The following is a 12,716-nucleotide window of genomic DNA, read 5'->3' as shown; positions in this document are numbered from 1 at the left end:
ACATACTGTGCATACATTACTGAACATAAACATATTGCACATTTTCACACATTTGTACAAATCATGTATTTGTACATATGCTATACTACAGATACATGACACATACTCTCAATTTCTTCATCCCGACAGCTGCCTGGTGTCACATTACATAGTAGGAAGCCGGGGAAAAGGAACATTTGCTCCGTTAGGTCTCCATTGCTGCCACGAACAGCATGGACCTAACAGGCCCCCAGCAGGCGGCTCCAGAGACGACCGGGATGGGGAGGACGGGGCTTCTGTTCAGAGGAAAGATCTTTCTGCACAACAGTAAGGTGCGAGTGTCAGGCAGGGGCCCATGGCTGCCACTTCTCATCTGCCTGTGCTCTATGCTGCACTTTCTTCATGTGTGGGTGCAGCACATGGTGGAGACATGGGCCCTTCTCCACTAGTGGGCCTGATTGTAGTTGCACCATCTGTGACTGCGATTGTTACGCCCCTGGGTAGTCATAAGGCTGTAAAAAATTATAGGTCTATCTGTGCAACAGTACATAGGTGTATATGTGTGTGTAAGAATCTATGTAATAAAATTGACATTGAATTTATCTATCTATGAGGTTATCATAGACACATTTGTGTGTTGTACAGCAGTAATACTGAGGAGAGGATGCAGCCTGAGATTCTGTGTCCTGCTTGTCTGGGCTGCTAGTTGCAGAGGGAAGCACTCAGCATTATGAGAAGTGAGGGAAGCTTCTCTGGCCTCTGACAATTCCATCAAATTTGTTATATTTTGCAGTGTCATTGTGCATTGCCTTGAATATTAAGTTATTATTAAGTGGTGTAGACAATAATGTGCATACTTGAAAAGACGGCATACAGCTTTGTAAACTGAAAAATGAAAAGGTTATGAATTTTGGAAGGTAGGGAATAAAGATACGTAAAGAAAAATATAAAAGGGCTGTGCAGTTCAACAGTTTAATTTGCTAATAACTGTATTAGCATTACACTTGACTAGTGGGGCTACAGACAGAGGTCTGCCACCAAACAGAATGGGCAAGAGTTATGTATCATTTAAAGGCCGGGCAAGGTATATTCTTATATTCAGTCAAGAAAGAGTGATTTGACATTCAGATTAGCTGGTAAATGAGGAATAGATACTTGGTTCATTAGTTGCTATTAGAATTCTACTTACCTGCAATGTCACACAGCTCAGCATCAGAGGCATTGGCCAAAGCTTCCTCTAGTTCTGGTTCTAGAGTTACACTTTCTAAAACAGGATCTACTGGCTTAATTTTGGGAATCCAAGGCTTTCCTAAAAATATCAATTTAATATTATGAAGAGGAAGTAGAAATGTAATACTTATAGTATGGTAAAGCAAATACAACTATACACACACATTTTTGATACTATGGTACAGAAAGCCAACACGCTGTTCATTTCACCATTTGATGCTGGAAGTCCATGGTGGTGGAAGCCACAAGTTAATGGCTATGTCCACTGTGTAGTTGCCAAGCCAAGATACTGTGGATAGTATGGAGGGTTTCATGGGGGCACTAGATATCTTCCCTGTTCATTTCTAATGTAAAGTCAAAACAATCATACCAATTAATCAAACCAATAATAATGGCAACCCATCAGAGCTCAGCTAATTTTGTTCTCACACTCTTCTGATAAATCTCCCCTATGATAGACTCCTATTTGTTTCTGTGCACCAGTAAGAGGAGCTGATGCTGGCTTTGAATTTTAATCAATTGAATTTTTGCTACAAAAAAATCTAAATGTCACAAAAAAATACATGTTTTTCAAAAAAAAAGTGTCAAACCAGCAGAAGTCACGGCAAGTACCAGGATTTTAGGTATACCTAGTATTTTCACTTTTTTTCATTAAAAAAAGTGTGTGAAGGTGAAGAGTAACAAAATTTCTGGCCACTGTATTTTGCATTTTATAGCAATTTTTTTTTACTTGCATGCTTGAAGGCTACATACAAATTAACACTATTCTTTTATCTGTGTGCAGTCTGTTTTTTATCGAGAAGAGAAGGGAATTTGTCCTATAGGGACATTATCACCCATTTGTCACATAAAATTTAACTTTTATTTCTGATTATTAAAAAGGATGGATCAAAGATCATTCAACTATAAGTGAAGTTTTAAAACTAACAGACAGTGGTGCACAGCGAATTAGATATCGGAAATATGGGACATAGCCCCGGTACCCCTGAGGACGCCACGTTCAGTGGCGAAACATGTCGGGGGGGCTAGCCTGCACTTTATAGTTTTAGATTCAGCAGTGTGCAAAAGCGTTTCACAACTCAGCGATAATACAAGTTGTATGTGTGATGGAATGACTGGAGACTAACTATAGGGCAATATATAGGAATCCTCCCTTACTCCCCCTTCCCCTCCTCCCTTTAGCTGGCTGAGGCTATGTAATAGAAATGATGTTGGGCTCTGAATGTGCTGTGCCATAGCTTACAGATAGGAGGCTTGAGGGGCTACACCGCAGTTAGGTTACCCAGCTGGGAAATAAATTGATGGTCCGGACGGCTCATACATAGACCTATACCTGATAGAACCTACTATCATTTGCTCTATATGTCCCGAATTCCCGATATCTAATTTGCTGTGCACCACTGTCTGTTAGTTTTAAAACTTCACTTATAGTTGAATGATCTTTGATCCATCCTTTTTAATGATCAGTTAAATTTTATGTGACAAATGGGTGATAATGTCCCTATAGGACAAATTCCCTTCTCTTCTCGATATTGAATATAATACGCACCCAGTCACACTGGTCACAATAGGTAGCTTTATTATCTTTTCTGTCAGTCTGTTTTTAACTGATGCCACACTAACATTTATTCAATGGACCCATGCATTTGAACGTTATTTTCATGGATCTATGTGGAGGTGGTAGAAAACACAGAGCTGGTCCTATTGTTGACCATGTTAACGGCATGGCCCTATCCATAGAAGTCTATGGGAACATGAAAAGTACATATGCCACACAGGTCATCTGCCATCTCCAATTCAGGATCAGTATCAAGGTAACACAATCATGTGACCTTTCAAGAGGCTTTTGCTTGCCTTCTGTTGTTTTTGCAGATACATGACATCCAGAAGACACAGTGGGGCTAATATACTAAGGATTGTGGATCATATTTTTGTTGGACTGTTCATCTTTTTTGGGATTTGCACAGCTCTGACAGGTATTTAACAGGTGTCTGCGCTGGGATTGTGTCGCATGCAATAATTGGGAGCGTCAGTGAACTCCATCACCGGGTAAGTAAATGTGCCCCATTGACCATTTATGCAGACATACAGCCCAACAACAGATAACGTACCCATGACACACATGCAGAATAAACAGGCCACAGATACATTGCAGCCTGAGAATCATGCATGTGCTTGTTGGAATTTGGTCTCAGAGTTGGTGAGTAGAAAATAAATATGTTCACTTAACTGTCTGTGTCATACATCAGCAGCATTATATATGCTGTTATAAAGTGCATAAAGCAGGAATTTCATACAAAGTTTATTGTTATTAGCAGCTCCTTCCCCTCTTACTGAGCTGCTACTCACTCCTTCTCTTCCAACTAACTATGGTGGTGAGCTGTTTTATGATACTTCTGTGCTATTCTGTCTCAGTTTGTGTAAAAAAATAGTTTTACTATAATTAACTAACTATAAAAATATACATTTTCAAACTTCATGCTCCTTTTTTAGGCAAATGTACATTTTTATATTGATTGCTTAATTTGGCTGATGAGACATGCACTCTGAAAGCTAGCAAACACAATTTTCTGGTCAGCCAAAATAGTCATAACTTCTATAAAAATGTTGGCCTTTTTTACACAAAAGTATTCAAAATTATGCTGTGATTTGGCCAAAGTCTCTGGCAGTTCTGTCATTCCCCTCTCCCTTCAGCCGATATCATCTTCTTAAAATCAGAAGTCTTGCGCACTTGTCTCCCGGCATGTGTCATACGCAGTGAGCAGTGAAGGGGGTTTGTGTCCTCCAATGGCTCGCTGTGCATGACTCATGAGACAAGTGTACAAGACTTGGGATTTGAAGCGGCTGATACCGGCTGCCAAAGACACCCCTTGTGAGTCGCTAAGAATTCTGGCACAGTGCCAGTTAATTTTAAAAACATGATTTTATATGGCTATTTTAAGATAAAAACTGTATGGACAACAATAAGAATAGCGCTGTGGGAACCTGTCATTCGGTTTAATGGTGAAATTCTGATGACTGGTTCCCTTTAAATGTTGTGTGGGAAAACAGGCATGCAGAACTTAATGAAGCAGTGGGTTAAAACCATAAAGTTTTGGCGGCAGACCCCCCAATTAAACCTGCATGAGATCCCTACTGGTAAATTTCTGCCATGTTTACAATTTCCTGCACAGTTCTGTGTTATGCCCTTATTGTAATAAAAATATATTTTATTTCATAAGCTTTAAATATTTAGAATTGTATACATTGTGGTTTCAAGAGCAGTTTTTGTGGCTGTAATTTGCTTTTGCGCCACAGCCAAAAGTCTCTACTGGCATTTTTCCAAAAAATTCCCTTATAGTTAAAAGGCTTTGCAGTAATTTTGGAAACATTTCAAGTAAGATAACAGCCACAGAGCTTGGATCAACTTTAAGATCCTCAAAATAAGAGATAGAGACTAGGACACGGAGCAAAAAAGACTGGAATGTTACATAGTGTCTATTTTTGGATTGATGTAAGGAGGAGCTTTGAAAAGCGATAGTGACTGCCAGACAAGGGAACAAAGGGACAGTCCAGTTTGTCACTAAAAACCATGCACTAGAGCCAAATATAACCTGCAATGAACAGGGATGAACTACTTCTCAGTTCAGCTACAAACCTCCTGCATCTTATTATCTTGTTATGAAGATTAAACAGCTGCAGGGAAGGTTTTTCTCCCACACACAACAAATGTGACTTTTAGCTGTCATGACCTTGCTTTATCATAGCACAGAAAGCTGCAACAAATGTACTGCCCTGTTACATGCCAAGCACTGTCTACACAATGACTTTTAATAGAAGCACTGGGTTATATTTCATCTTCACATAGCTGTCACCAGGCTGCTAGTAGACAGAACACATACCTCTTTTTTCTCCAGTATAAGGCACCAAATCTTCTCTGTCCTTCATTTCCTTAGCTTGCTTTTCTAAATGGCCTAGCAAGGCTTCCCGCTGGAAGGGACCTGTCGGTGTTTTGTCTGTCTGGTTCTTTTGTCTTAAGCCAACAGGCAATAACTGATTCTGAAAAGATAAATATATAGAATATATATATATATATATATATATATATATATATATATATATATATATATATATTTGGTATACAGAGCTGTGTGAGAAGTACATTTTTGCAAGATGAGCTGACATTTTCATTGCCACCATTTTGGGGAATGTATTACCTGTTGATGACTTTTTGTAACATTTTCAAAACAAATGCGACAGAAGTGGCATTTTGGACATTTCGGCACTATTTTCCGCTACAGGTTCAATGTTTGGGAAAAAAGTTTTTATTTTGATAGATCATTTTGGACATGGCGATACCTAACAAGATTATGATTTTAATAACATTTCCTTTATTTATATAGCGCTCACAAATTCTGCAGCACTACACAGAGCTTGCCAAATCAGTCATTTTATTTGTTTATTTATTTTAATATTCTAGGGAAAGCGAAAGGTGATTTGTAAAGCGCTACGAAATTTGATGGCGCTATATAAATAAAGATTATTATTATTATATTATAGGGGAGTGATATGAACTTTAAGGTTTTTTTGCCAATTTTTAGACTCCCTAGGACAGTGATGGTGAACCTTTTAGAAACTGAGTGCCCAAACCACAACCAAAACCAACATAAAATATCTTTTTACAAAGTGCCAAATGCTACTTGAAACAGTACTTCATTGCATTCTTCAATCATATCAGCATCCTGAAGACAACAAAACAGTAGATAGAAGGAGAAATTTGGATTATAATTGTAGCTTTCTTCCAGGGCGCCTTCACACGTTCCGCTAACGTCGCGTTATGAACGTGGCACAGGGGGCGGAGTTTGGGGCGATCGCATATGTCTCAGTTTTTCACGTGCGTTTTCAATGCATTTTCAAGGCGTGTTAAAGGACTCATGACTGTGGTTTATCTTTTCTGTGGCAATTGATGCGTGAAAGACGTATTGTACTTGCAATGCTCGTGATTGCAATGCGTTTTTGATGCGTCTCCATAGACTTGAGTGGGGCGCGAAAAACGTGCGTTAAACGCAAAAGTAGAGCATGCTGCAATTTTGACGCGCTTGAAAACAAACACATGCAAATTAGGACAAGCCCACTGGAAACAATGGGACAGAGTGCAATGCAAGTTCTGCACGTCAAAAGCACGTGCAGAACATGCGCGTGAAAAACGCTAGTGTGGAAGAGGCCTTACTGTTCGGAACCTGTGACTCTTCTCACAGGGGTCACCTAAGACCATCAGAAATATGTGCCAGCTCCCTTTTTCCACATTCCCTGCTGCTCTCCACACAGAATGTTTGTGTTGCAAATTTTGTAGATGGAATGCAGGTGATGTGTGATGATGCATCTGTCTGCACTGGGTCAAAGGCTGCAGAGGCCTATTGCCAGAGATGACCCAGCACAGGAAGATGCATGATGTTATCACAATTTGCCTGTAATGCACTTCTAGCATTGGAGCGGAGTAAAGGGCAGAAAGAAGGTACAGAGCGGAACAAGGTTATTATGTTTTATTTTATTTTTTCCATATGCTCCTGGGAGTATCACTGCATTGCTGGCTACTGGGTGCATTCCTGTCCATGCTGCCTACTGGGGGCATTCCTGTTATTTCTGGCTATTGTGGGACATCATTGTGACTGCTAGATACTGAGGGCATCACTATTGGAGGAATCACCGCGACTACTTGCTACTGGCGGGATCACTATGACTACTGGCTACTGCGGGCAGATGCTGTGACTACTGGGGAAATCACAGTGAATACTGTGTACTCTGGGCATCACTGTGACTGTTGGCAGGTGATGTGACTACTGGCTACTGGGGGGGATCACTGTGACTACAATTATGATTTATAACAGTAGCAAAAATAATAGTTATGAAGTAGCAACGAAAATCATTTTATGGTTGGGGGTCACCTAAACAAGATGAACTGTATTAAAAGGTCACGGTATTAGGAAGATTGAGAACCACTGATCTAGAGATTTGTAATGTTCCTACCATTACAATGTATATAATGTGAAAACCCAAAAAGAAATCAAAGATATTGTGTATGATATATTCTGATAATATGACAAATAATTAATATTGCTACTTACATCTGGATCTAATTCTTCTAGCTCTCCTTCCAAAGCGTGTATTTCCTCATCTGTTAGCTTATTTAAGATCTCATCCTCATCCACATCACGATATTTCTCTAAGTCTTTTCTGCGTAGCATTTTCTTGACTTTTTGTAGGTTGTTTTTCAGGATTGACCTGTAAGGGATTACTATTTGAATTTTCATCATTTTATGTAATAATAATATATGATATACTTTGTACACTGTTGCTATAGTCAGGCTTTATATGTAACAGAAATGGTAAGATAAACAAATACATGGACTCATATTCAAGTGCCATTTTAAAAATACTGTATATGAAATTAATGTCTGTAAACCAGGCAAACTTATTCCATCAAAGCATGTGCTATGCAAAATACCTATATTTATGCTGACATAATAGAAACGAATGTATTAAATTTTTGCAACTATAAGTATTTATCTTGCTGCCTGGCAGAGGTCATAGAATTTACGTACTCATTTTATTACTTGACCAAAATTATACTATAATTCTACACCAACTTAGCTCCATTCTACACCAACATAGCTCCATTCTTCTTAATAAATTCGCCACTCTACATCAGGCAATGGCGGACCTTCATATAGGAAGTTTGGACGGGAACCCGGGGCCTTTGGCTTCTGCGGGCCTTTTGTGAAGATCCGCCATCTGTCTTAAAAAAACAAAATCTATACTCACCTTCAGCTTCTTCTCCCCAGCCCCGCAGCTCCTCTTCCTGCCTGGGCGCATACATTATGACACAGCAGTGTTGCAGCCGTATCACGTCATAGTTTGTGCGCCATGTGGGCAGGAAGAGGAGAAGATGACGGGGAGAAAATCCTAAGGTGAGTATAGAGTGTTTTTTTTTCAAGAGGGCCCTGCTGTGGACATTTCATTAATGGGGGGTCTCTGTTGTGGACATTTATGTACAGGGGGCCCCAGCTGTGGACATTTTATTAAAAGGGGGGCATCTGCTGTGGACATTTCATTAAAGGGGGCAGCCGCTGTCGACATTTCAATAAAGGGGAGCTCTGCTGTTGACAATTCTTTAAAGGGTGCTCTGCTGAGGATATTTCTTTAAAGAGGGGCTCTGCTGTGGACATTTCTTTAAAGGGGGCTCTGGTGAGGACATAACATAAAAGGAGGGTCTGCTGTGGACATTTCTTTAAAGGGGGGCTCTGGTAAGGGATAATATTAAAGGGGGATTTTGCTGTGGCCATTTCATTAAAGGAGTCTCTGCTGTGGACATTTCATCAAAGGGGGCATATGCTGTGGACATTTCATTAAACGAGGGCTGTGCTGTGGACATTTCATCAATGAGGTGCAGCCGCTGCTGGACATTTTGTTAGAGTAGCGGCTGCATTTCCTACCCTAGGGCTTTTATTTCAGTCAATAACTTTTCCCAGTTTTTCTAGGGGTGGAGCCTTGGCTTATACGTGAATATTTACAGTATGCGGGAGAGCTCAGCTGCAGAGCACACATAGGCTGGACCAGCCAGGGGTAGCAGTCCACATCTCCTAAACTGTCTGGGAGATCTGGTCTGGACTGTAGTCGGGTGGATGGTTTCATGCAGTTAGGGAATGTGATTGTCATTCCTAAATAGATGGGTTATAAAAGCACATTTGAAGTTTATCATTAAATTACTCTTTTTTTGAACAGTACAAGATTAATCATATAGAGTAGTACTTCAAGATGACCTGTCACCCTAAGTAAACCCTCTAGGAGCTGTTTACTAAAGTAAGCAGCTCCCTAACCCTAACTCAGGTATAGCAGTGTTAAATCACTAGCTTTATCGGAACATACTAATAAAGCTAGCAAACACTGCCCTACATAGCTGCTCGAACGCTGGACCGCTGTAAGCGGTATTGCGGTATATAAATCTGTATTACAGTATATATTATGTCTATAAAGATTGCACTCTTTTATATTATTGGAAGATACAACATCAATTTCCCCTGCTTCTTCAATTTCATAAAATGACTTTTAACCTTTACACAGATTCTCTGGCTTTGTAAAAGAAGCTGTGCCAAAGAAAGGTGAGCACATGCTTCCAAAAATACAAGTGTAAGTAACACTTTTGATAACTTTAATCCTACTAAAGCTTTTTAAAGAGGTCCCAATAAAATGTACATATGCAGGTTGATCACGATAAAGTATTATTAGCAGTAAAAATTATCACATTAATTTTTAGTAAGCCAACAAAACAATGATAAATAGTGTAAAAGTCTGGTTGAACACACACTCAAGTCTCCCGAGATAGAGCTTTCTTTGTCATAACATTAAGTACCTAGAGAGATTTAGGGTCACACGGGCCACATAAAGGACCATTGTCACACCAAAAACTATATTTGAGGGCGGCACACTGAGTGAGTAGCACTTCTGCCTTGCAGCACTGAGGTCCTGGGTTTGAATCCCACCCAGGTCAACATCTGCAAAGAGTTTGTATGTTCTCTCTGTGTTTGCATGGGTTTCCTCTGGGTACTCCGGTTTCCTCCCACACTCCAAAACATACTGTAAGGTTGTTTATATTGTGAGCCCCATGGGGACAGGGACGAATTTGACATGCTTTGTGCAGCACTGCGTAATCTGTGTGTGCTATATAAATAAAGAATTATTATTTTTATTTGATATATTTGGGCCTTTACTGCTGTGTCTGTACCAGAAGGTTGTTTATAGCGATACAAAATATGTCCAGAGTTACGTATAAAAATTGAACATGCATTTTCTTTGTGCACTTTTGTGTCTTGCATGAAGATTATATTTACAGATGTTGCATTGAAATTAAAGGCTATGGTCACATGTTACGTTCCTGGAATTTTTTGTTAGACAAAAAGAAAACAAACGAAAGAACCTGCAAGTTCAGGTGAATAATTTTGAGAAAGTGAACTGTCTAATGGAAATAACAACTTGCACGTGTTTAAGCACTTACATATCTGCCCCTTAAATTATGCCGCTAACTCCTCCATCACCTTATAAAAGTAATCTATGCAAAGTGACAAGTAATGAGCTTAGTTATAAGAATCCTTTAGTGGATTTGCATCCCAGATATGTTGTTACATATACAGGACAGATCATGTATTTCACACTTACATAGCAAGCAAGAGGTCACACTTAAGCACATCCAAGTCAAAATGTCAAAGACCTGTTTACATAAGAGAAGAATGCAGGCCACTATAACTTCCTCTCCGCAGCATTCACTATATGTCTTCATCTGTAAACATATATTGTGAACATAAAATAGAACCTATCATCAGGAAGGTTATTTTTACATGATGACAGGGCGTGTTGATTTACAAAATGCCTTTGTTGTGCCTCTGAATAATTCCAGTGCTTTTTAATTGTCTTTTTAACATTACCTGCTCCCTGCCAGACGTGTGTGGCGAGTCTTGGGGGAAGGGTAGTTCCTTCCCCCAGGAAGGTAGATTTGCTTGTGGCAGTAAACTGATGTAATCGGGAGGAGGGAGCAGGGGAGAGGCTGAGGGAGGAGGAGGGCAATGAGTGTGGAGGAGGAAAGGGGACATTGATGAGACAACTACTTTTTCCATATGAACTGCCCCTGCCCTTCCCTGGAGACAACAAATGTTAAAGAAACTATTAAAAATCAGTGGAATGTTTCAGATGCACCACATTTACTATTTTCACTTTTATGATGATGTATCATTTAACATTGCTGTGTCTGGCATTGGTGGATATGCCCACTTCTATGGAAAAGCTTTTGTGTGACAGTTTTAAGGGACTTTTTGTGAGACTTTTGGATTTGGCTAAGACCATATAGAAGTTGTCTTTATTGATAATGAGGTATAGATTTCGAGATTACAGCTAATAAAACACCCCAAAACCATAATGACGCTGCTACAACTAAGAATGCTTTGTATGTGCATATTTTTTACCAAATTTTATTAGCAAAGCATCAGGAGTCACATAGATTATATGTTTTGCCTAAATTTGTTACCTATTAAAGTGGTTTAAATCACATATACAATCGATTTACTGCAGTGATCTCCAAACAGTGGTACATAAACCTTTTACTATACTTAAACCATATACAATTACTTTTATCACATCTGAGCCTCAAATACACTAGCTCATAAGTGACTATAACTGTGAATGCTGTACTGACGTGCTCTGTAAACATTCTTCCAACATTTCAAGTTATGTAAAAACTTTGAATGATTTGTGGGGTGACTAATGTCCCTTTTATTTTTGGAGCATATATACACAAGAGCTCTTACTGTTCTGGTACTATAATTCTTAATAAGGCTTGAAGTATTGTATTTAATCATCAGGAATTGTCCCCAGTGGTAACACAGATACTAGTGACAAATTAGAAGCAAACCAAGAAAATTGGTTAGTATGGTGGTGCTCCCACAACAATTATGTAATCCAAATAATTCTGTTTCTACCTCAGCAAATCACTGGCCCCAGCAGTCATATGAATGGTATAGGTGTTGAGGTATGATGTGGTGCCACAGGAGCAGCAGGGATATGACTGTGATTTTATGTGAGTGATTTTATTTCATTCCTTTGCCAGGCAATTTTCTTCAAACCTCCCTTCTCCATTTAATAAAAGTAATCTGTTCAGGCCATTGCATTGCAGAGAATCTCTAATTTCTCTACGCAGCAATGAGTCAAAGAGTACATGTACAAATGTACAGTATGTTTATAGGCACATTGTATCCTTTTATTTTCATACTATTAAAATAACCGATTTACACCTAATGAACACCCAGACATCAATTTAACAACTGTTATTGAATGAAAAAAAGGAATTTTAAAAAATATACTGTACATTTTCTACATGATACTGCTGTGTGGGTGATAAGTAGTCTGTGTGTATGTAGTATTGTATACTCATCTCTATTTGTGCTACTTGTACATGATTCCTCTTTTCTATTCCTTTCTATATAATGTGAAATAGAGTTCCCCGATCTACTTGGATTTTTTTTATACACATGGCAGAACAATAGTATAGAAGTCAGATAGCCAATATCCATTGGGTTGTTCCATTGATGTTTAAATGTTCCAAAAATTTCATACTTAAAGTGTAACCGTCATTCTGAGCAAAAAAAAAAACTAAAATACATAATTCTGCTCCACGTGTCCCTGGGAATAATTCCTCAAAGTATTTTGCATCTTGGTCCTCATTTAGTACCTCTTTTGTCCCATAGCAATCATGGTTTCCAGCTCTTAAAAAATCTACAATCAGCAAGATGGAGGGGCGGGACTTCCTCCTGTCACCTCATCACAAGTGCCTACTGCTGACCAATCTATCTATCAGCCCATATCTATCTATCTATCTATCTATCTACTTAAAGAAAGTCCAAGCAGCACATATAAAAATAATAATGATGGTTGGGTGCACGCCTATTAGGGCCGGGCGTCAGGTCCTCAAAGGTATCCAAATA

General features: G+C 39.1%; 1 protein-coding gene across 3 annotated transcripts in view; it reads right to left on the bottom strand.

Moving 5' to 3' along the window:
• The window catches only part of TMOD1 (tropomodulin 1), a 55,549-nt gene that overhangs the window by 38,405 nt on the left and 4,428 nt on the right, over positions 1-12,716 (bottom strand). For all 3 annotated transcript variants that reach the window (XM_072154569.1, XM_072154552.1, XM_072154562.1), the window contains exons 2-4: positions 7,314-7,470; positions 5,091-5,247; positions 1,169-1,288 (exon numbers count right to left, since the gene is read on the bottom strand). In XM_072154569.1, the coding sequence (XP_072010670.1) occupies positions 1,169-1,288; positions 5,091-5,247; positions 7,314-7,433 (397 nt within the window). In that variant the 5' untranslated portion in view covers positions 7,434-7,470. The remainder of the gene's footprint in view (positions 1-1,168; positions 1,289-5,090; positions 5,248-7,313; positions 7,471-12,716) is intronic.

The sequence above is a fragment of the Engystomops pustulosus genome, chromosome 1 (assembly GCF_040894005.1).
Source record: "Engystomops pustulosus chromosome 1, aEngPut4.maternal, whole genome shotgun sequence".
In the NCBI taxonomy this organism is placed as follows: domain Eukaryota; kingdom Metazoa; phylum Chordata; class Amphibia; order Anura; family Leptodactylidae; genus Engystomops; species Engystomops pustulosus.
The sequence above is the reverse complement of the archived record's forward strand: the minus strand, read 5'-3'. Positions and strand labels throughout refer to the sequence as shown.